Here is a 23,715-nt window from a genome sequence, read left to right as displayed (position 1 = left end):
TGAGTGATTATTTAAATAATTAATTACTTTTTTTATTCAACGAATCATTAACAATATTTAAGGATGTTAAATTCTAATCATTGAATATCTTGTATATATGTTGGAATGATGACGTGACGTTGGTTAGTACCTACCTAATTAAAATAAACTATCTAAAATGATGTATGATTTAATTGCATAATTTCAAGTATTTTATAGACGAATATTTTTTGACTACTTGCGGTTTACGCATTGTTTAATTGAATTTTAAAAACTAACTAATACTATCTGCAATTTGTAGTCTTAGTTCAATGAAAACAAATATGTATGAGTGACAAAGTTTAGTACTTATGCATTTTTATATCGGATCTTAATAGCCTACCTCCACCATTCGCTACTGCTATGAGTCGTAAGTGGCACCATTTTGTTAACCCTATCCTCTCTCGCCGCCTTAAAAACTAATGAAAATTATTGTGAATATTTTTTCAAAATGGACCCCCCAAACCATTTATCTATGTGCGCCTGTATGATACTGATGTTTCTAATCAGAACAGAAAATCAATAAGCTAATAAAAACATACTAGCTGAGCCAGCTGGCGGTCGCCAGTCTGTCTCGCTAGGTCTTGCAGACGGCTTGGCGTTGTTGGATTTTAATATATTTGTGAAGTATGCATAGATGGCGCCGGGAATGGGATGATTTGGCACCACGAACTGGCCTCCGGCGATTGGCCTCCGGTAATTGGCCGCCGGTACAATCGGACGCCGGCCCAATTGGACGCCAATCCAATTCGACGCCGACTCAATTGGCCTCCGGGAGGATTAGACGCCGCACAGTTGAATTAAATGCGCAAAGGAATAGACGTACGTCAGTTAGCAAGTCAGTTTAATATGCTTCTATCTTCTCAGTAGTTGTACCTTATACATTTCGCGCTTGACACATTTTTAATATAGATTGAGAATAATTATTATGCCTTATGATGTTTATTAAAAGAAAATAATTCTTCCCTCGCTAAAACTTAAGAATGTGCATAATCAATTAATTTATTGACTATAAATGGGTACTTATTTATATTTACAACAAATATTAAAAATAATGTTAGATGTTAGAATGAAAATAACATTATATTTCAGCGTTTTATCGACTTAATATTATAATAAAGCTTACACATGTATATTATTATGCATAAATGCGTATTTTAAGATAGTATGAAATTACAAACAAAATATTAAGTAAGTTATCTGCTAAGTATAAATGTTTCAGTAGTTTGATTGATAAACTACTTAGGTACTGGGTGCCGGACGAAATCCCGAAGGCCGAAATCCCGAATGCTGAAATCCCGAATGGCCGAAACCAATTTTTTGTGGAAATATAAAAACCACCAAAAATTTTACAGTAAATAAATCAAAAATGATATACGTTTATATTGTAAACTGACATTTGTATTTGGAACTTAATGATTTTATTAAAAAGATGTAGATGCGATGAAAAAAAAATACAATAGTTGTCATTTTTAAACCTAGTCACAAAACATAATATATCAGGGTATATTACACAACAATAAAATTAAATAGATAGAATGTTTAGTACTACTGAAGCAGTAGTATGTTCCCAAATTAACTTAACATTTCAGGCATCAAAAGCAAAACAACGATCATAGTTAGCATTCTTCGCCATAATCAAAAACAACGATATATCGTTGCGTAGCATTCTAAGGGTTTTAGCTTTTTTTAATTCATTCAGCCCTGCCTTAACTAAACCACAATAGATAAAAAATATTTTTCTATCTATAAACTATCTAAAATGATGTATGATTTAAATGCATAATATTTTTTGACTATGTGGCTTGGTTTACGTACCTTTAATGTAGTTTAATTGAATTTAAAAAATTAACTAACACTATCTGCAATTTGTAGCCTTAGTTCAATGAACACAATTATGTATGGCTGACAAAGTTTAGTATCCACTATTTATGTTGGATCTTAATAGCCTTCCTCCACCTTCTGCCACTCATAGCATTAATGTATATTTACCGCCGAATTTATTTTAGGAACCAGCTTAAACGAAAATAATAAAGGAAAGCTATGGCTCTTGAAAATATTTTTAAACCATTGAGCTAAACATAATATTATAATGGTTCTTCTGGGTCAAATCTTGCCAATCTCTGCTATAGAATAACAATACAATAATGAGTCTTTTTTATGATGGATGTCAATATTTTTTATTTATAAAATAAATGCATTCGTAAAAATACACTTATTTTTTTTCACATAACTATGATATTTTTGACAATATATATATAAGTATATAAATATAAAAGTAATCCCAAAATTTCAAGATCCTGGATACAGAAAGATTGGTATTTTTGGATCAAAAAATCACACCCATGTCAATACAATATAGGTTTTCATGATTCATTGTTTTTAATTTTTTAAATCGCGTGTGAGATTTCAATCAAAGTTCTCGTGAGTATAATAATATAATATAGGGATCGGGGATTTGAATATCTGAGAGGGTCAATGGGGCCTCATTCATAAGGCCCAAAAGCCTAAGGATTGCATTACCGGTATTTCAAAACCGGTATCTCAATATTTTTCGATACCGAAAAACCGGTTTTAAAAATCAGACAATACCGAAATATTCGGTATTCAAAGTAGAAACAAAATGGATTAACTCGCATAAAAGATTGAACAGGACTGTACATTTTTGTCTGATTACGCGATGTCTAGTTTACTACCGTTGTCATTAGATGTGCAAGACGTGTAAAAAGTACAATAAATTAATAAAACATTTGGTGGAGTTATCAGTGGGGCACATACACATCTAAGATCACTTCATAATATAAATTTATTTAAAGATAATTCGAAGAAGAAAGTATTTGTGAATATCAACATCTCTACCATATTATCTTATCTTTACCGATTTTTAAAGATTTACACAATATTATAATGTGTGCGTATTTAGATATGTTTTATATGCAATATTAATTTTTAAAGATTTTTTTATATTTATATTTATTGGTAGATACGAGGGTGGGTCAATAATTCCTTAGAAAAAAGCATTAAAACAGTTTTTATTTTTTTATTTTTTTTTTATTTCTCAACATAATTTCCTTGGAGCTCAATACACTTGGTTAGACGTTTCTCAATTTTTTTTAAACCGTCAGAAAAATAAGTTTTCGGAAGGTCCTCAAAATAAGCATTTGTCCGATCGATGACTTCTTCATTTGAAAAAAAACGTTGTCCACTTAGCCATTTTTTTAAGTTTGGGAAAAGGAAAAAGTCACTGGGGGCTAAATCTGGCGAATACGGTGAGTGGTCGACCAATTCGAACTTCAATTCTTAAATTTTAGCCATTGATCGTAAACATGTGTGAACACGGGCATTGTCCTGATGAAAGAGGATTTTTTTCCTGTTTAAATGAGGCCGTTTTTCTTCAATTTCGTTTTTTAGCTGGTCCAATAAAGATGCATAATAATCCACTGTTATTGTTTTTCCTTTTTCCAAATAGTCAACGAAAATAATTTCACGTGCATCCCAAAATACAGTAGCCATAACCTTACCAGCTGATTTTACGGTTTTCGCCTTCTTTGGACATGGTTTGTCTTCGCAATCCACTGCTTTGACTGTTCTTTCGTCTCGGGAGTATAGTGGTGTATCCATGTTTCATCTACAGTCACAAAGCGATGAAAAAATTCATCCGGATTGCGTTGCATGAGCGACAACAGGGCTTTAGAGGCCACCACCCTATTGCGTTTATTGTCGACTGTGAGCAAACGCGGCACCCATCTTGCAGAAATATTTTTCATGCCCAATTTGTCATGTAAAATAGAAATGACGCTACCTTTTGAGATCCCTGTAACCTCAATTATCTCACTCAACTTTAATCTTCGGTCACTTAACACCATATCGTGGATTTTATTGATCATTTCTGGTGTAGTCACCTCTACAGGACGTCCTGAGCGTGGTTCATCCTTTGTTGATGTACGACCACGTTTAAATTCATTTAACCAGTTATAAATAGTTGCAAGTGAAGGAGCAGATATGCCGTGAACTAAATCCAACTCATTTTTTATTTCCTTTGCTGTTAACCCTTTTATATTAAAATGTTTAATAACAGCTCTAAACTCAATTTTCACCATTTTCCATTTTTCCATTTTCCACAAGCATTTTTTAAATGTACGAGAAACACACAACAACCCGACCAATCTGATTGAAACTTCGCAGCATACTGAATCGGTAGTGCCGCTGCATGAAAAAAAACCGCTTACAGTACTAGTCGCGCCACCTGTCGGCTTTTCTAAGGACTTATTGACCCACCCTCGTACTTCCACAATTTTCATATATTTCACGAAAACCGATATTCAAAAGTATATACCGAAATACCGGTATTGATATTTTCACTCGGTATTGCAATCCCTACAAAAGCCCTTAAAAGGCTACCGATTTTATAAAATACACCTCATACAGTATGGCACAGAGGTAAGTTTTGTTCATTGTAGTTTTGGCAGTTATTAGAGTGCCCACACTTTTACACTATCCACAGTCATGGACTTGGAGTCATCCGTCCAGCTGGCGGTCAGATATTTGATTTCTCTGAAGAAACTTCCCCTCGCTCTGGGGTTGGTGTTGTTCCACTTCTTGTTAGTAATTCCGTCCGAAAAGTCAGAGGTGCCTCCGACTCCGACACCCAAGGATATGTAGAACTGAAAAATAAACGTAATTTAGTTTCAGTGGCAATGGTGAAATATTTTGTATAATTTATTCTGCAAAGTTTGATCGGAGGCTAACACCAAAAATAGATGAGAAGATGACAAACAATGATTAAATACAAAGCACCATGGCGAAATTGTAACCAATAGGCTTAAAACAAAAGGGTTTCTCTCCATTTCTTAAATTCATAACAGCCACTCTCTTAAACGTTGAAATGAGACTAATGATAATTTAATCAATGGCAAAGTATTTCAGTTTACTCTGAATATGTACCTAAATTATTATAACTTATAATTTAGATACACAAAAATCTCTTTTTTTTTAAATCGAGGTATATTAAAATGAATATAAAACATATCAAAACTGAGAATTAGTCAAAAATCTCTTCATTACAATAAACAAAACTTAATAAAATAAATTTTAAAAATAAATATTACCATAGAATAATTTTCAGGTACCTAATAATAAGATGGTATCTTTTAACAAATTCACATTTTTTTTAAATGTATTTTAAGTTAATCTTTGACTTAAAATAAAAAAATAATATTGTTCTCTTCAATCCTTTCAGATACATATTTATTAATTAATACAGTTTAAATTGTAAATTATCAAAAAATGTCTCAAATTGCAAGCTTCGTATTTTTGCCTCTGGTAGGCAGAAGATTCGCCTTAAGCTGGGTAAAACTGAAATTGTGTAGTGGCTGTAAATTGCTGTTTAAATCTGGTAACAGTATGTAGGTACTATATAGATTATACTACTTTTTTACTTGGTTACTTGCTGTTTCCTCATGAATTTTGTTTATATTTATCAGTCCTAATATAGTAATCGCCCAGTTGACCAAGTGTCAAATTTGCGGCGTCAAATCGTCTCACTTATGATAATATGTAAAAAGTAAGTACCTCTTGGTCAAATGGAGTCATCGCATTTTCCGATGGCCAATTGTTTTTTGCCAAATTCGTGCAATCTTTCGTCACTGACTTGAATCCACCTGGGGGAGGAACGACTGTACCATATTCCACACCGTCTACAGAGAATACCATGGAGTCTAAAAAAAAAATAATAAAGTTAATTTTAAAAACCAATAGATTATTGAAAACATTTTTTAAGTTATACTTCTTTAGGCGCGTTTGGGAAATCAGATCAGAGTGTATTTTTGACGTGTGATAAAGTTTAATGTTTCAGAGAGGCTTTCACGGTTGTTTTTTTTTTATCGTAGTAGATTTTTGGGTTTCCACCGAGTGTCCTTCTTTCTTCTTTACTCGACGTTTCGGGCTCGTTGCAGAGGCCATTATCAAGAGATGATATGTTTTATGATGAAAATGTAGTGTAGGTATATGAATGTAAACATTGCTCTAAGAATGTCAAAAGGAATCCGATTAGCTAAGAGCAAACGTTGCTCAGAGTAATCTGTCAATCGTTACAACCAGAGATACCGGCTCAAATATTGAATTTTGCTGATAGTGCCGGAAGTCATGATGTTTTTAACCGTAATCCATCATCCCAGTTAATATTTTCAGAGTTTCTATGGATTTCAATGGCCTCCTTTACCAATCGTGCGAAATATCCTTGATTCCGACCCAATATCTTGGTTTCAAAGTCAAATTTGTGTCCTGTATCCATCGAGTGCTCGGCAATTGCTGACATCGTGTAATATTTAAGTCGGTATGCCCTCTCGTGTTCAATGTGTGTGACAAAGTTGCGCGCGCCGATGTAACGCATTTGGCGTGTGACGCCGATGTAACGCGTTTGGCGTGTGACGGAAGTTCTATTATGATTATTCATTCTTATAACTATTATAACATAACATTCTACACATAATATAACATAACATTCATAAAACTTTATTTATATTGTAGTGTATATTTATTTTTCATTGTAAAGATTGTGTATCAAGATTTGAGGCTATATTTATTTAAGTATTAATATAAATAGTAAAATTATATATCAAGAAATAAATAAATTTTGTGAATGTTGAGTTGGTAAATAATCCAAACGATGGTAATTTGTTGTAAATTTACAATATTTAGATACCTCATACACAAAAATACATATTTTTACAGGTTAGGATAATATTTGTCATATTTCCCATGTCAATTTATTCATTAGCGGTTTACAATAATTGAAGACAATAACAATTATTATGTTTCATCACAAAAGTCATTATCACGTTTCAGATAAACCATTAAAAATAGGCTATGTTTTACTTTTGATTTGTAATAAATTATTATTGTTAACGAAAATAGTTGAGTACCTACTTTGGTATCAAAGTGGGACAAACACCACCTCCCACTAAATTCATGTTTTGCAAGTGATGCTCTTTTCAAAAAATCCACCAAAAGATATTTGAGTTTAAAGTTGGTATGTTATATGAAAAACAGACACTTTTCACACATGTTTTGAGATTTTTTTCTTCCAAAGTAGGTACATTCTGCAATAATATTATTTATTCGCATACATATTATTATTGCTGACGGTACCTATATCGATAAAATAACCTTGAGACTGAAATGAATATAATCATAATAACATGCCAATAAAATTTGATTTTTTATTAATTCATCATGGGCACTTCTGAATCGATTATAACCGCTGTATGGCAAAGATGAGTTTTGGTCCAATACAATAATTATTTGTTTTGTTACGGCCAAAGAAGTATCATTTAAACGTGTCTCTGTAACTCATTGTTGAACTAAAAAATTTTGTTAGAAAAAATTGTCAGAAAATATATAAATAGCAGTGGCGTACGGTCTGTAGATGCTGTAGATGCAGAGCATGCCTAGTGACTAAAGACAGAATGCTACGTATTAACATAAGGTAGGTATTTATTATTAAATCATATTATGGTAAATTTTGCTCAACTTCACTTTTGATGTTTCTATATTACGTAAATACGTATCGAATATTATATCAGAGCTACCAAGTTACAACAATACAAATTATAATATTTCAGCGGCTGTCCAAGATTTAATTAATTAAAAAACCTTAAATTAATAATATGATGCAAAAAGTATATATTATTATATAAAATAGTTTCTTTTTCAACCTTACAAAATCTCGAAAATTTCTCGAGAATTCCCTTCGGGAAATTCCCGAAACCCAACTCTACTCACCCTTTGTCCAAACGATGCCATACGTATGGAACTCTGTTCCCCATGCCGCCTCTTTACTCTTCGCGGCTATTGAGCTACTCCTGCAGGGTTCGTCCGTATCGAGAACAACTCCGCCGGATAGTAAGACGTTGCCGTAGTTCTGGCCATTGATTATGATGAACCGGTTTCCTCGCGAGAAGGCCACTCTGATGACTCCAGACTTGTATCCGGACTTGCCGTACACTGACGTCTGAGGTTGAAGATATAATTCTGAAAAGGAATGTTAACTATCAATAAATTGAATGGTTTTGAAACAATATTCCCAAAACGGGTTTATTGCCCGAAAAATCAACGTCATTGCAACATAAATGACGCAATGAGAGAAGAATTAACAAAAATAACTTTCACTTAGCAATAGCATACATAATTTGAAAACACTTCTGAGAAATATAAAACCACTAGAAAAATCGTGAATTATTCGTTGAATAATAAAAAAATATTAAATTAAGTTATTGGCAATTTCTAATACGTTTTAAGGTAATTCAATACTTTGATTCAAAATACAAAAGCCGATTTCGAACACTAACAAACGAAAGTTATTTTCGTCGCAATTAGATAATACACATATAGCTTAGTGGCATAGCATCCTGAGGTTGTTTCAGACGATATTCTGAAGGCCAAACTCCAGAATAGATTACGCATATGACCCCAAATATCTATTGGCAGTGACGACAGGCAAACCGTAAATTTGACAAATCAGCAAAATGTAAATCTGTCTGAGGTGAATGAAAATCCATCCCGAAGAGAAAAGTATGGCGCCGTTTATGCATACTTCTCAACTATAACCTGTCTGCAAGGCCTAACAAGACAGACTGGCGACCGCCAGCTAGTTCTGAAAAACCTACCAGGGTAAATCCAGTCTCCTTGTGGTAATTTTGCTCTGATTTCAACTTTGCCATATTTAAAACTAAATAGACCCCTGGTAGAAATCATTCCCGAGACAATTGGATGCAAAACGTTCATGTGACTTGCGTCCAGTTTGCAGAGGTCATCCATTGAAGCAGTGCATCTGAAAATTGAAATTATACGAATTATACGAAAAATATCTTTAAAACGCTTCCATTTTTTTAATCTCTCTTTTATGTAAGTGCACATAAAATAAATTATGGAAGTTTGAATACGTGTCTTAAATTTGTAATTTACGCAGTTAGTTGTATAACGGTTCACCATCAGCTGTTCATATATGGCCGTATAGTATTGATATAAAAGTCACGTCTAATCAATCAATCAATCATATTTATATAAAATTCTGAATAGTGCTCATAAATAACAAGTTGTACCTATCAAATATCAAGTGAAAGTTCTTATTGAATCTAATCAAATTAGAATAATTAGACTGTAATGCTCCGCGAACAACGAGTCATTTAAAAAAAATCTCAATGCCATACAGCCATCTCTTTCCATCACGACAACTCACTGTGAACTGTGATATGGTGATATTAAGGATCGCAATATACTATATAAAATATACAAAATACCAATGAATGTGCGAAATTGACTATTATACGAAATGGGCTAAATTTTGGCTAATTCATGTAATAGTCAAGCCTGTTGCCTTATTCATGAATTAGGTAAAATTTCTGCAGAGTACCTGAATTCGCCAGGGTATGGAATTCTTAAACTGTCAACATGACAGTAGAAAAAGTAAATTTAATACGGAATAATAATAAATATAATAATATTTATTAGTTATAATTGGACATAATATAATATTATTATTATTAGATTAGGTTTGGTTTTGTAAGTCTGAATAATTCAACTGAATGTCCATTTTGAGGTTAGCTAACAAGTGTCAACAAACTATTAAAAACATACAATCGACCATTGCACGATTGATACCCAAGCACGAATCAAATCGCGAAAATACCTTTTAATAAAATTTTTCCGTTATCATATTATTATAGTTCTAGATTTTTTTTGCGCATAATAAATGGATATGAAAGTCATTGTAGTTATTGATTAGTATATTTTTATATTATAATCAATGACATTTGACACATTTGGTTAGTTTGATTAGTTGCAAAAAACACCACCGGAGCGCGACCATCTATTTTGAGCATAGATAATATACGTACATTTTGACCAATGCATGAGCATTTGACATTTAGTTTAGTTGCAAAAAATACCACCGTAGCGCTACTATCTAATTTGTCCAATGCATGAACTAGGCTGAAAAATTACTGCCGAATTCACGCACTCGCCAGATATTTTGTCTAATTCATGAATAAGGCAACGGGCTTGCATTTTTCATGATTTAGGCAAAATATAGCCCATTTCATGTAATAGTCAATTTCGCACATTCGGCGTAACATATATACATATAAAATCTCTTTAAAAAGTTAATATTTTATAGCAAAAATATCTAAATATGTACATATGTATAATAATACGAGGGTGGGTCAATAATTCCTTAGAAAAAAGCATTAAAACAGTTTTTATTTTTGTATTTTTTTTTTATTTCTCAACATAATCTCCTTGGAGCTCAATACACTTGGTTAGACGTTTCTCAATTTTTTTTAAACCGTCAGAAAAATAAGTTTTCGGAAGGTCCTCAAAATAAGCATTTGTCCGATCGATGACTTCTTCATTTGAAAAAAAACGTTGTCCACTTAGCCATTTTTTTAAGTTTGGGAAAAGGAAAAAGTCACTGGGGGCTAAATCTGGCGAATACGGTGGGTGGTCGACCAATTCGAACTTCAATTCTTCAATTTTAGCCATTGATCGTAAACATGTGTGAACACGGGAATTGTCCTGATGAAAGAGGATTTTTTCCTGTTTAAATGAGGCCGTTTTTCTTCAATTTTGTTTTTTAGCTGGTCCAATAAAGATGCATAATAATCCCCTGTTATTGTTTTTCCTTTTTCCAAATAGTCAACGAAAATAATTCCACGTGCATCCCAAAATACAGTAGCCATAACCTTACCAGCTGATTTCACGGTTTTCGCCTTCTTTGGACATGGTTTGCCTTCGCAATCCACTGTTTTGACTGTTCTTTCGTCTCGGGAGTATAGTGGTGTATCCATGTTTCATCTACAGTCACAAAGCGACGAAAAAATTCATCCGGATTGCGTTGCATGAGCGACAACAGGGCTTTAGAGGCCACCACCCTATTGCGTTTATTGTCGACTGTGAGCAAACGCGGCACCCATCTTGCAGAAATATTTTTCATGCCCAATTTGTCATGTAAAATAGAAATGACGCTACCTTTTGAGATCCCTGTAACCTCAATTATCTCACTCAACTTTAATCTTCGGTCACTTAACACCATATCGTGGATTTTATTGATCATTTCTGGTGTAGTCACCTCTACAGGACGTCCTGAGCGTGGTTCATCCTTTGTTGATGTACGACCACGTTTAAATTCATTTAACCAGTTATAAATAGTTGCAAGTGAAGGAGCAGATATGCCGTGAACTAAATCCAACTCATTTTTTATTTCCTTTGCTGTTAACCCTTTTATATTAAAATGTTTAATAACAGCTCTAAACTCAATTTTCTCCATTTTCCATTTTTCCATTTTCCACAAGCAAATTTTTTTTTTAAATGTACGAGAAACACACAACAACCCGACCAATCTGATTGAAACTTCGCAGCATACTGAATCGGTAGTGCCGCTGCATGAAAACAAACCGCTTACAGTACTAGTCGCGCCACCTGTCGGCTTTTCTAAGGACTTATTGACCCACCCTCGTATGTAAACCTTTGAAAATAGGTAAATGTAAGATATGGTAGAGATGCTGAATTATGTTAATTAATACATTTTGTTTCCATTTAAGAAGTTTCCGAAGAATATATCGGTATTGCCTGTTTTTTAAAAACGGATTTCGGTTTCGAAAAATACTGGGATATTGGTTTAGGTACATGACGTAACTATTTGAATAGAGGTACATTTTTGACGGTGCAAAATAATTTTGGAAAAACAATCAATTTACCCATTAGACAAATCCAGTTGTCCACTTAAAATACGAGTGCTATCGTATCCAAGAGTGCTCAAAAATATTGGAGTGATGGTTAGCGAACTATTCATTGTTTTCACCACTGATTTTTGATACGAGGAAAATTCATTTTCCTGTAAAACAAAAAAAAAATGTAGCCCCACGGTTAGTTATAAGTTATCTTATTAGATTTTTAGGGCGGGGTGAAGAAAATCTAGCAGCCGTCATTGACTTCCACATTTACTCCGCCTAATAATTATAGCTTCAAGTCACTTCAACCGCGAAAAGCCGCACTTTTCTAAATACATTCTCCATACCCAGACACTCCACACTTTAAGTCTAGCGATAAACAACTGCCACGCAGTTGTAACTAAGGGTGTTCACCTACGAGTTATTGCGAGTCATTATCGTGACCTGGATAGATTTGGTTGTCAAACAGATTATGGAGGGGTTGGCCCCACTCTTCTCGGCATTCTACGACACGTTAGACTTGCAGCCATTGAATGATGCGTGGCACTCATAAATTGGTGCAACTATCTGGGCCATCCAACGTGTGTTTTAATAGTTCAATGCGGCATATCGAAAAGACATGACAGTGCGGATGACACAAACGGACACTTAAGATCCTGATAGTTATGACAGTGGAAGCCGCTTCTTAGCCACTTCAGGTCAAGTGTTTATCGCTAGACTCAAATTGTGGAGTGTCTGGGTACGAGGAGTGTATATGAAAAAGTACGATACTCCGCGGCTAAAGCAACGAGACGCTATAAGTAGGTAGTAGACGGAGCAAATGTGGAAGTCAATTGCAGCTGCTAGACCAGCGATACATGCGGCCCTTTAAGCTTTTATGTGCGGCCCAAAACACATTTATTATCAGGAATTTCGTATATCTTGAGATTCGTTTCGACTTTGACGCACATATAGTGACACCCGAAGAGGATTGTCATTATGGTCCACATCAGATCTGGCATAAGAGTGTTGTTATTGCACACGATTAATTTAAAAAACACGCATAATTTTTAAAATCTCAAAAATGTTTTGTAAAAACGGGGGGTAGTTTCATGATTTTTTTCGTCACACCAGTAGTGATGCGGCCCGCGTTACTTTACAAATATGTGTATTTGGCCTGAAGAAAAAAAAGGTTGAGTATTATTGTGCTAGACTATCTTCATTCCTCCCCTTCCAGTCGCCTTAAAAATCAATAAAAATGGATAATTTTCATGCATTACCATCGGAGCTCGCCATTATAGCATATAGCACCGCGGGCAGACTATAGATGTTATCTTTTTAATTTACAATTTTACCCACTTTTTAGCCACAATTTACCCCAATTTAGTTTTGTTATTCTTACGCACATTCTTTAAAATAGTACCTGATCCTGAGCAGGAAGACGTTGTTCCACGATCCACTTGGCAGCGTCCAGCGAATTGTTGAAGTTTTCCTCGAATATGAGCTGCCCAATACACGCAGGTTTGCCTCCATTTATAACGGTCACTGACTGCGTACAACCCGTTGATATTGTGGGCTTTGTTGGTTGGGTTCCAGTTTCAGTAACAACGACTGGTGGTTTCTTTACACTTCGAGGAGTTGGCCATGGAGTATTAGGTGGAACGAGTTCTGAAAACGTTAATTAGCTTTTCATTGTATTAATATTTGAGATGGTTATAGCTCAGGTAAATATCAAAGTGTTTTTGTGTATCGAAATGTTTCTAAGAGAATGTAACCTGTAAGTATTATATTATACGTACTTAATATAAAAACACTTTATATCAAAACAATTGTAAGATAAAAAGAACTTTTTATATACCACGTTTTTAAATTTTCTGTTGAATCTTTTAAACTTGACAATTCTATGTATTAATAATTAAGGACAAATAAGGCAATTGTCAACAAATCATTTTTTTGCTATTTTGCAACAAACAAACAAATTTAATATAGAATACTGAAATGTCATTTCGATTTCCATAGTAACGCACGTATATATTAATAATTAGGAACACCCCATTAGCAATTAATAATAGTGGATTGGATTACGGATTTCTTCCGAAATAACTTTTCATACAAAACAGAATTAACTGAAAATGAATTCAATTCTACTTAAAGATGGCTAAAAGTATTAAAAGAATACATTGGCATCGTGTTTTGATATATTCTAAAAGTTTCAAATGTCTAGCTAGTTGGGAAGTTAGTTAAAAATCGATTGCAGGATTTGTACAGGGTAAACAACCACCGGACAAACAAGAATACGAGCTAAGAAAAACGTGGTAAAAATAATATATAACCATTAGCAAAAATCTTTAAAAATAAAATAAGACGCTCTATTCATTGAATAAAAAATAGTTTAATAGAATATTGGCAAGTGCAAGTACGTCATAACTAAACTTTTGAGCGATACTGACACCGGCTAGTAACTAAAGATAATTAACTGTGATTCAAAATACAAAAACCGACTGCGAACGAAGTGCTTTAGAGAGGTGTAAAAAACTATTAAGTAGTTAATTCGGTAAGATGCACGTAGCTTATTTGTTCGTATTCCGCTGGGCGTCGTATTTTTCAAAAATATTTTTTACAGTGGTTGTATATTATTCTCTGAGGTGTTTTCAAATTATGAACCCATTTTTATTTTACAATTTCCATCGATTCACAATATGACAACTAAGCAATATGGCCTAATGATACATATTTGACCCAATTAATATAATGTCCATACTCCCAAATCTAATCCACTTTATCGTGAGCATATTAGGTATGTAGCTGTAGTATAATAGCGATCAAATATATATTGTTTAAGGTATCAAATTATTCTGCAATAACATATTCCCAGCGAATCAATTTCCAGCAAACAACTCTTAGCTAGATCAGCAAGTTGTTTGGCGATATTAGATACGGTATATTGTTACATCATATCACAGCATATTATATCATTACGGTATATTAGCCGAATAATCATTTTTCATGGTATCATATTTTCTTACGACTGTAATAATAAATAATATTTCATAAGCTACTTGATTTAAAACGCTGACTCTATGATTAGTCCAATATGATTATGTACCAGAATTTTATGTTAATGTGTTACTTTTTATTGTATAAATAACGAAGAATAATTTATCTAAATGTCACTCAAATCCAAGTACCTAGCTCGTAACTATCTCAGTATATTGTATGTACTATCATTGTATAATATACTATTGTACCGATACGCTGCTAATAAATCTCACCCTGCTACACCGTAGACTTCATTATCATCATCCTCAACCCACACATTGAATACCACAGTAGTGACCCAACAGGTATATGTGTTGCTAAGTTTCAAAACCCGCTATAACACTTTTTTGAAATAATTAAGATATATCGTTGGATTCGTTATTAAAATCTAGACATGAAAATTTTATCGCCTCTTTCAAAAGCCGCTACGATTAACTATCATTCATGAAACAACATCAATGTGTCTATCAAATCCCGCTATAACACTACTGAAACATTCAAAAACTTTTTTAGTTCAAAAAGTTTTTGTTGATTTTCTCAACATAATGAAAAAGTGTTATAGCTGATTTTGAAACTCAGCGACACATATAGTTGTTTGGAGTTTTTCCTAAGTACATCGAGTTGCGTAAAAAAATGTGTGATAAACAATTCATTCATATAATAATATGTAATAGAAAAAAATATTACATTTGTTTGAATATTCTACCACCTTTATATTTATGTGCGCCGAATGATCGCTTCAGAAACGCTTACTTTCAAAAGCGGCTAAAACGGTTTTATCAATTTTGAGATAAATTGAAATAACACAGGTATTTTAACCGTTTTTTAAACTAGGTAAGCTAGTTTTTAGTAATTTTATTAATATTGACGTATTTAGCTGAGTTTTGTTATTTAATCTCAGAACATACTACGGTAGACAAGCATATTTATCAAAATATATTATACCCTACTCAAAATACTCAAAAACCGTTTTAGCTGCTTTTGAAAATTAGCGCATCAAATGTGATTTTATGTGCATACGTTGGCTATGGCTTGATAAAAACTTCATTACCTACTGATACCAAATAATATTTATTATATTATTATAATGCCTAAATCCCCCATTAAAAATCCCCCAATCGACAGAGTTGGGAATATAATGATATTATTGTAATTGTAAATGAGTCAAGGCAAGAACCATGATGCACAGCGAAACAAAGAAAAAGAAAGTTACCGTTATCTTTTTCTGGGCGGACGAAGAGTCGAGAGCGGGTACGGTCAGTCAGTTACCTACCCTTCAGCCTCTTAAGTCGCCTCTAAATACGATTCACTACCTTTTTTTACGCCAAAGCGTGCGTTTGCAAATGTTGTTAGTAATTAATTGTTACTTGTCAAGCAAAATACACTTAATGTCCCTGAATCAGTGTTTTTAATAAGTGGAAAAGTGTAAATCAACACCCTACATAAACCCCGACCCCTCACTACATATCAAGTCAAGGGTCAATAATAAAAAAAATACAACAAACAAATTATGAATAGTTGAATTGTTAGTAAAAAACCTAATTAGTAAAAACCCCTATTCGTTGCTTTTTTGTTTTGTCATGTTCTGTTTTATCATGGAACAATGACATTGTACCAAATAATTACATGTTGACAAATGTTATAATCCTCCCCTTACTTTTAACAGTGTACGTGATCCCTTGTCTTTGGAAAGCGAGCATTTCGATCTGCACGAATACTCTGTAATATATGACATCGTCCACCTGCAGCATCTGCTTGGTATCTTCGAAAACCCATCGTCCGTTATCGGGAGAAGTCACATCGCCGTTGATAGGCCCGTCATCCTTGCCGCTCAACGGACTATTCACCCGCGCGTGGAAACCAAACATTCTGATTCCGGCGGCATCTGAAAGACATCACAATAGGAGTTATATTAGCAGTATGCTGGCAAACCAGCGAAATATTATATTTCAAAACATTCAAGTGGCTCTGTATAATATCTTCCCTTGAATGACTTACAACTGACTAAGTCATAAACTAAAACTGCCGCCTTTATTATTAGCCCTGTAGCACTCAGTGTACGGCCTCAGTAGGCGTTGCGTGCAGCGCGGCGCGCAGCGCAGCGTGCGGCGTTCTCTGATCTGTCCTTAGTGCACAGTGAGCTTTTGGAGCGTTTAGCCAAAGTGAAAATTTTAATAACTCTGTCTCTCTCGCCACGGAAGTGTATTGAATGTGTTTTTGGGAGTTTATATGCAAAGAGGTGTATATTAAGTAAAGCGATAGAAACGAACGTGGAACATGCTTGTCTAATAATAATAGCTACATGCATTTTACGCAATGTTATAAGAGATCTCGAAGGCAATTTTGATCATCATCCACAATAGATTTCTTAGATTTCTCTACTTAAGAACATACGGGTTCTTTCCTTGTGATAATGATAATAAAGTGAATTTCCCGACTCGTTTTCTTCTGGGTATGCTATCAATGCAATCCCTGTCCACTAGAAGAGTGATTGCTCTTTTAAAGCATTTCTTTTTACTTCTTCGTGGGTTCATTTACAATCCGTAATACTGGCAAATATTAATTTTCATGTTCCCACCAATATCACTCGTAACTCTACGGTTTTCATGATACCTCGTCGCAGGACAGATGTTATGTTTCATGATGCTGTGTATCGTGCGATTAACTTATTTGATGGTACCATAAAGGTTGATTTATTTTTTATCAACTATATAATGTTAGTAGACGTGCTAAATATGTTAAATTTATAATTGTATATATCATGTTTCTTTAATGTTTGCATAAACACATGCTGTCTTTTCTATTTTCTTGTTATAGTATTTGTTATTTGTAATTAAGACATTTTTATAATTTTGTATTTAATATGTATTATGGCGCATTGGCTAATCGCTGTAATGCCGTAATACTCTTATTTCTAAATAAATAAAATAAATAATTAAATAAATAAATCAAATCATCACATTATAAATAATATTGCTACAGAATCAACAACGAATAAATTCTCAGGTAATAGACGAAACAACAGTTCCTCCGTCACAGCGCGAGATGTAAGAAACCAATTTTCAAACTATTTTTTGGAAAACAGAATAACTCCGGCCTGAATAAATTTGTAATGAAATACTTAATAATACAACGAACTTTATACTAAAAAATAAAAACATTATTTTCCTTCAATTCCGACTTTTACTGCTAATTCCCTCCACCGAATAACGAAAACAATTTGCGCGCTGAACTAAACGCTGCTAAATTTTAAACTGGTTTGTCATGAGCGCGCGCGCTCGTCAGCGCGCTGTAACAAACACAAACACCCCTGCTGTTTTTCATAGCCAGTAAGGCCACCTGCATTGCGTAACACGTGTTTGTCCTCCACGCTGCACGCTGCGCTCTGCACAACGCTCGTCACTGAGGCCACACACTCAGTGGCGAAGACTCTATACTAGGCGATTATTTAAAGCCTACCTTCTTAAGAAAAAAAAAATATTTTCATATTGACGTATTTATATAATCACAAATAATAATATATTCAATATGCCCAAAGACATCTATCTAATTGTCATAATTTTACGATCTTCACCCATATTTCAATAAGCACCATCTATGGCACCTCTCGAAAGTTTAAAAAAATAAAACACACCGCGTTTCGCTTCACATATTGTATAGGATTATTTTCGCGTGAATTGTCGGGTTTTTCAATATGAAGTTTTTTTCTCATAATTTCAAAATGTCTGGCGTCCCGCATACAAATCTACAAGTTGTTTCATTAGCGTTTACATCGCTAGAGCACACTTATTCAATTTAATTAATAAGAAGATAATTTAAAAAAAATAGTTTCTATGGGATTCAATCACATAAATGTGTATTGATTGTTGTTAAAAATATAAAATAATTTATCTCGTTATTTTTATTTATCTATTAGTTCACTCATTAGACAATTTAGATATCTGATATTGTACCCACCTAAGTCTGTGTTTTAAATATATAAGTATTTTAAAATGTCTAGTTTTACGGGTTAAATTATAAATTGTTATGGAACATAATATATACACAACAATGGATATTTTCAAATATGATAGGTAATATATTTTGAGCGTTACGTTTATAAATGTTTAGGAAAATACATAAGTAATTCAAATTAATTGCTTATTTTTATAAACTAATTATAACAAACCAATTAAGCTTTTGAAATTTCATCGATTTAGTGTACCTATTCATCAGTAGTAATATTGGGTTATCTTCATATTTCTCGTAAATATATCTGACTGAACTTTTTGAATGAGGGTTCCATGACAAAACAGAACACGACAAAACAAAACATGACAAAACAGAACAGTGACAAAACATAACAACGATAAATATAACTATGACCTTTCAGGAAAAATATAAATTTAATATTGAAATAGTCCTATCTCTATGATGTTGATAGATTTTTAATAGCACATATTTTCAATACGCCATAATAAATCAAATTATATACCTAATTTCCGCATTACTAATCTCTAAAAAGCCTCAAATAAACTTAACTCGGTATTGCTGGCAAGCTTAGGATATCTCATCTTAATCAAACAAAATAATCAGTTTAATAAATTGAGGTATTTACACCAAATGACCAATATGCAGTATTACATTATACAATTTTATATACTTGCTGTATATATAAAAAAATGCATTATTTTCAAAATAACGGTATTGTAAAAAAAAATGAAAGTATATATTATTATACCTTGATGATTTCACTTAAAAATTGTTTTTTTTTTAAATATTAAATATTTATACTTATATAAGTAGGTATATGTATTTCGTTTAAAATTTAATTAATAAATAGATTCCACAAAAATAAATGTTTCACTTTTCCCCTGGCTGTTCTGTTTTGTAACTGTTCTGTTTTGTCATGTTCTGTTTTGTCACTGTTCTGGTTTGTCCGGTCACCTTCAAAAGTCACCCTTCGCCACTGGTAGCACTAAGGGGTACGTTCATAAGGAACTAATAATTCGTCGATTTAACTCTTTGAGGATATCGTTTAAAAAAACGCGGGAACTGAAAGGTGGAAATACAGCGTTCTTCGCACTGAAGAGTCTATTCTGGTGTAAGCTACTATAACTGTCCACACAGATTATAACAACTTCGGGTATGTGACATCGTGACTGTGAAACCATTAGCTATGTATGAATATAAAACCTAGAACCTAACTGAGAAAGAGGCCATCCAAGTATTCGTAAACAAAATTCTCTAAAGAAAACCAAAGGTGGCGCATCCGTGCGAATGCTGAGATCTCCGAATAATTTAAGGCTAATTATAGTAAATGTTTTGAAGGTGCGAAGGCTCAGATGGACCCGGTCACGTTGTAAGATGTAACTGATCTAGAGCTATCCATAAAGCTTATGAAGAAAAGAAGTAGGTGAGGAGATGGGCACATACAATTAGTGTGACCGACTGGAGAGAGAGAAATCTCGGGATCGAGATTACTGGATAATCTTTGTTCAGCCGGCCATGAACCTGAATGGTCGGTAGCGCCAAAAAAAATGAAGGACCCTCCAACCAACCCACCCCACACCACACTCAGGCTTAGTTGAGCATACTACGTTAGCGATGTGAGGCATCTGTGCAGTTTTTTCGCTTGGTAATGTCCCGGAGTAGATACCCATGACTGAGGTTTCCACGCCATAAGTGATCTTTGACTGAGTTTAAAGAGTTACTTACTCTAAAGCAAAGTGCCGGGGAGAGAAAAGGCACGTGGAAATTACGAAAAAAGATGAATATATAACAATAAATGAAGCTAGCAAAACGGACAGCAAAAGTTATGTGAAGAGATCTTCACGCCCGTAGTAAGACGCCGTAAATTTTTGAAAGAAACGTAATTGGCCTTTGTGGCAACCAAGTCGAATGGTCCGATGGGTCCAATAGCTGGTTGGACCGACTCGAGCATCTCTTCCCTCTCGGAGCACATTCTCGGACATTCCCAGAGGATGTGAAACGCATCCTGTTTTTTCCGCCGCATGGACATGTCAGACGGGTAACAAGTCGAAACTCAAAGAGCTTGGCAGCAAACCCACCATAGTCTGTCAAAAATTGACTGGTGTAGTGGTTAGGAGCAGTGGCGAAGGGTGGAGATAAGCTGTTAAGATCCGCCATAAATATTGCACACTAAACTTTGTCAGTCATACGTATTTGTTTTCATTTAAATAAGACTACAATTTACAGATGGTGTTGGTTATTTTTTAAAATACAATTAAACCCTGCGAAAACCAAGTCATAATAAATAATAGTCAAAAAATACTCGTCTATCTATAAAGTATCTATAATTATGCACTTAAATCATACATAACTTTGAATATTTTATAGATAGAGTAATATTTTTTATCTTTTATGGTTTGGCTTAGGAAGGGCTTAATGAATTTAAAAAAATGAACCAACAATATGTGTAATATGTATTCTAAATACAACGAAATCAGATAGGTATGAATGAAAAGGTGTGCACAATTTTTTCGTATCACCTAAAATATATCAAAACGATTGTGGTTTGGTGAGGCAGGGCTTAATTGATTTCTAAAAACTAACCAATAAAATCTGTAAATTATAGTCTCAATAAAAACAAATACGTATGACTAACAAAGTTTAATGTGCACTATTTATGGCGAATCTTAACAGCCTACCCCCACCCTTCGCTACTGGTTAGGAGTCAACATAGTTATCTCCAATCGCCATTTGATATTAGGGAAAAACAAACATGTGTGCCTGCCCTTGGTCGTTTCAACCCATCTTCGCTGCCAGCCCTTCCACGCTGCGTCAAGCGTCATAAGATGTCTGTAGCCGCAGCTTCAGTAAGTATTAAAATATCACTATAATTATAAAAAAGTAGCGCAATGTCGCATGGGAAGGTACATGTTGGGCATAACGCCGAAAGACCATAAAAATGTAATAGAGTTCGCCAATCGTTCGGTGAATGCGCAACCTTTGTACAAATGCAGTCATATAGTTGTTCTTTAGGGTCACAAAACAACCCGGCAAGGATACCTTAAAACCCGCTTCATCGATTAATATTAGTTTGGCGGATTTGAAAAACTATGGACCGATAAGAATGTAACAAGCTAGGGGAGGCTTTCGTCTATTAGTGAATCAACCCCGGCTAATTATGACTCAGATAAATATGATATCTACGTAAATATTATTATTATTTAAATTTATTTTCTCTATAAAACTTCTTAAAGTATAATATATTATATTATTATAAGTAGAAATGCCGGCATCGAATAACGATTATGCTACTAAAGTTGTATTATAAAAATTTGACTGCCTACATTTTTATAGCAACGTTAATTAATTTTAAAAATGTTTTATTGATGTCGTTAGTATTCAAGGAAAAACCTAATAAACAATTTTATTATATTTTATATATTTTAAAAAAAGTGAGTTTATCATGGGTTAAGTCGTTGGTTTGATTATTGCAGTGGTCGGCAACCTTTTGAGAGAGTGTGTAAAAGTTTGGAACAATTTTTTAATATTTACATAATATAATACGTATATTTGCATAATATGTATGTATACATACAAATTTATTATTTTATAAAAACATACATTAGTATAATATTTTTATTACTGGCTTCCATGGTTTTGATTTTTTTTTTGTAAGTTTTTCAACATTAAATTTGGCAAATATGTAGTTGTCTTAGTTTGAACACAGGAATCAAGATTCTCTGGTGTTAATCAATTTTGCAGATTGTACGTTTACACATTTCATTTGAGAAAATGTTTGCTCACAAGAATATGTTGAACAAAATGCTGATAATAGAGCAAATGCAATTTTTTTAAGCATTAAAAATTCGGTTGTGATGTCTGATGACGCCCAGCATGATGATATTGCATTCACGTGATCGTGTTCTGTGTTTTAAAGATGCTGGCGATGATCTTTAAATTTATAAGTCTATAGAACTGAACATTTGAATTGAATGTATTCTAATTCCAGATTATTTATTCCAAGATATTTAATATATTTAAGCTCAAGCTCGTTTAAATCCATCTCATTTGGTTTTATAATAAAGTTAAACATTGGACCATACCTACGTCTATAATTCCTCAAATCTCGCGTCGAATTCCGTTTTTATAGCGCTGATATATTTCACAATCATATTATTTTAAATCTACATCTTCAATGTCTTATTGTGTTTTTATTGATGGAAAATATATCTTGGCGGGCACCTAACACAAAATGTTGTAGTGGATAATTATTCAATTACCCGCTGGTAGTAGGTTGCCGTCCACTGGATTAGTGTATGAAAAGTTTATCGCATTCCGTTCAATATCTTATTATTATTACTTTGTAATTTAAACTTTAATGGCATTGAACATGGAATAAACAATTGCTGGAATTCGCAATGATATAAACTGTTATCCAATTCCTGGCTGTTCCTAACCTGGAATAGAAACTCGCAATCCTCCCGTAGTCAAAGCTTGGAAATCCGGTTCAGGAATGACGAACTGGGCTTCCGCAACACACAACACCAATGCACAGAGAAGGAACGGCACCCCAACCACTCGCGAACGCATTTTGACAACGACTGACCACTGGCGATGAACTGATGAGCGATTAATTAATTACTTTTTTTATTCAACGAATAATTCACAAGATTTAAGAATGTTAAATTCTAATCATTGTATATCTTGTATATATCTTGGAATGATGACACGACGTTGGTTAGTACCTACCTAATTAAAGTAATACTTACTTTGATTTAAAATGTTAAATAAATTATTTTTCTATATTTAAACTATCTATAATAATGTATGATTTAATTGCATAATTTCAAGTATTTTATAGACGAATATTTTTGACTACTTACGGTTTACGCATTGTTTAATTGATGACAATGAAAACAAATATGTATGAGTGACAAAGCTTAGTACTAATGCACTTTTTATGTTGGATCTTAATAGCCTACCTCCACCATTCGCTACTACT

At 33.6% G+C, this 23,715-nt stretch overlaps 1 protein-coding gene across 1 annotated transcript; it reads right to left on the bottom strand.

The window, feature by feature from the left end:
- Positions 1-4,301: 4,301 nt before the first annotated feature.
- LOC147063679 (beta-1,3-glucan-binding protein-like) lies at positions 4,302-23,333 on the bottom strand. Its single transcript, XM_085959842.1, has 8 exons — positions 23,171-23,333; positions 16,420-16,647; positions 13,147-13,391; positions 11,772-11,908; positions 8,685-8,848; positions 7,801-8,049; positions 5,590-5,735; positions 4,302-4,682 (listed from the first exon to the last, which is right to left on the bottom strand). The coding sequence occupies exons 1-8, from the start codon at positions 23,301-23,303 to the stop codon at positions 4,491-4,493; spliced, it is 1,494 nt and encodes a 497-aa protein (XP_085815968.1). The 5' UTR covers positions 23,304-23,333; the 3' UTR covers positions 4,302-4,490.
- Between the last annotated feature and the right edge of the window lie 382 nt (positions 23,334-23,715).

The sequence above is a fragment of the Rhyacophila brunnea genome, unplaced genomic scaffold, assembly GCF_057557595.1.
Source record: "Rhyacophila brunnea isolate RB1 unplaced genomic scaffold, BYU_Rbru_1.0 scaffold_9, whole genome shotgun sequence".
Taxonomy (NCBI): Eukaryota; Metazoa; Arthropoda; class Insecta; order Trichoptera; family Rhyacophilidae; genus Rhyacophila; species Rhyacophila brunnea.
The sequence above is the reverse complement of the archived record's forward strand: the minus strand, read 5'-3'. Positions and strand labels throughout refer to the sequence as shown.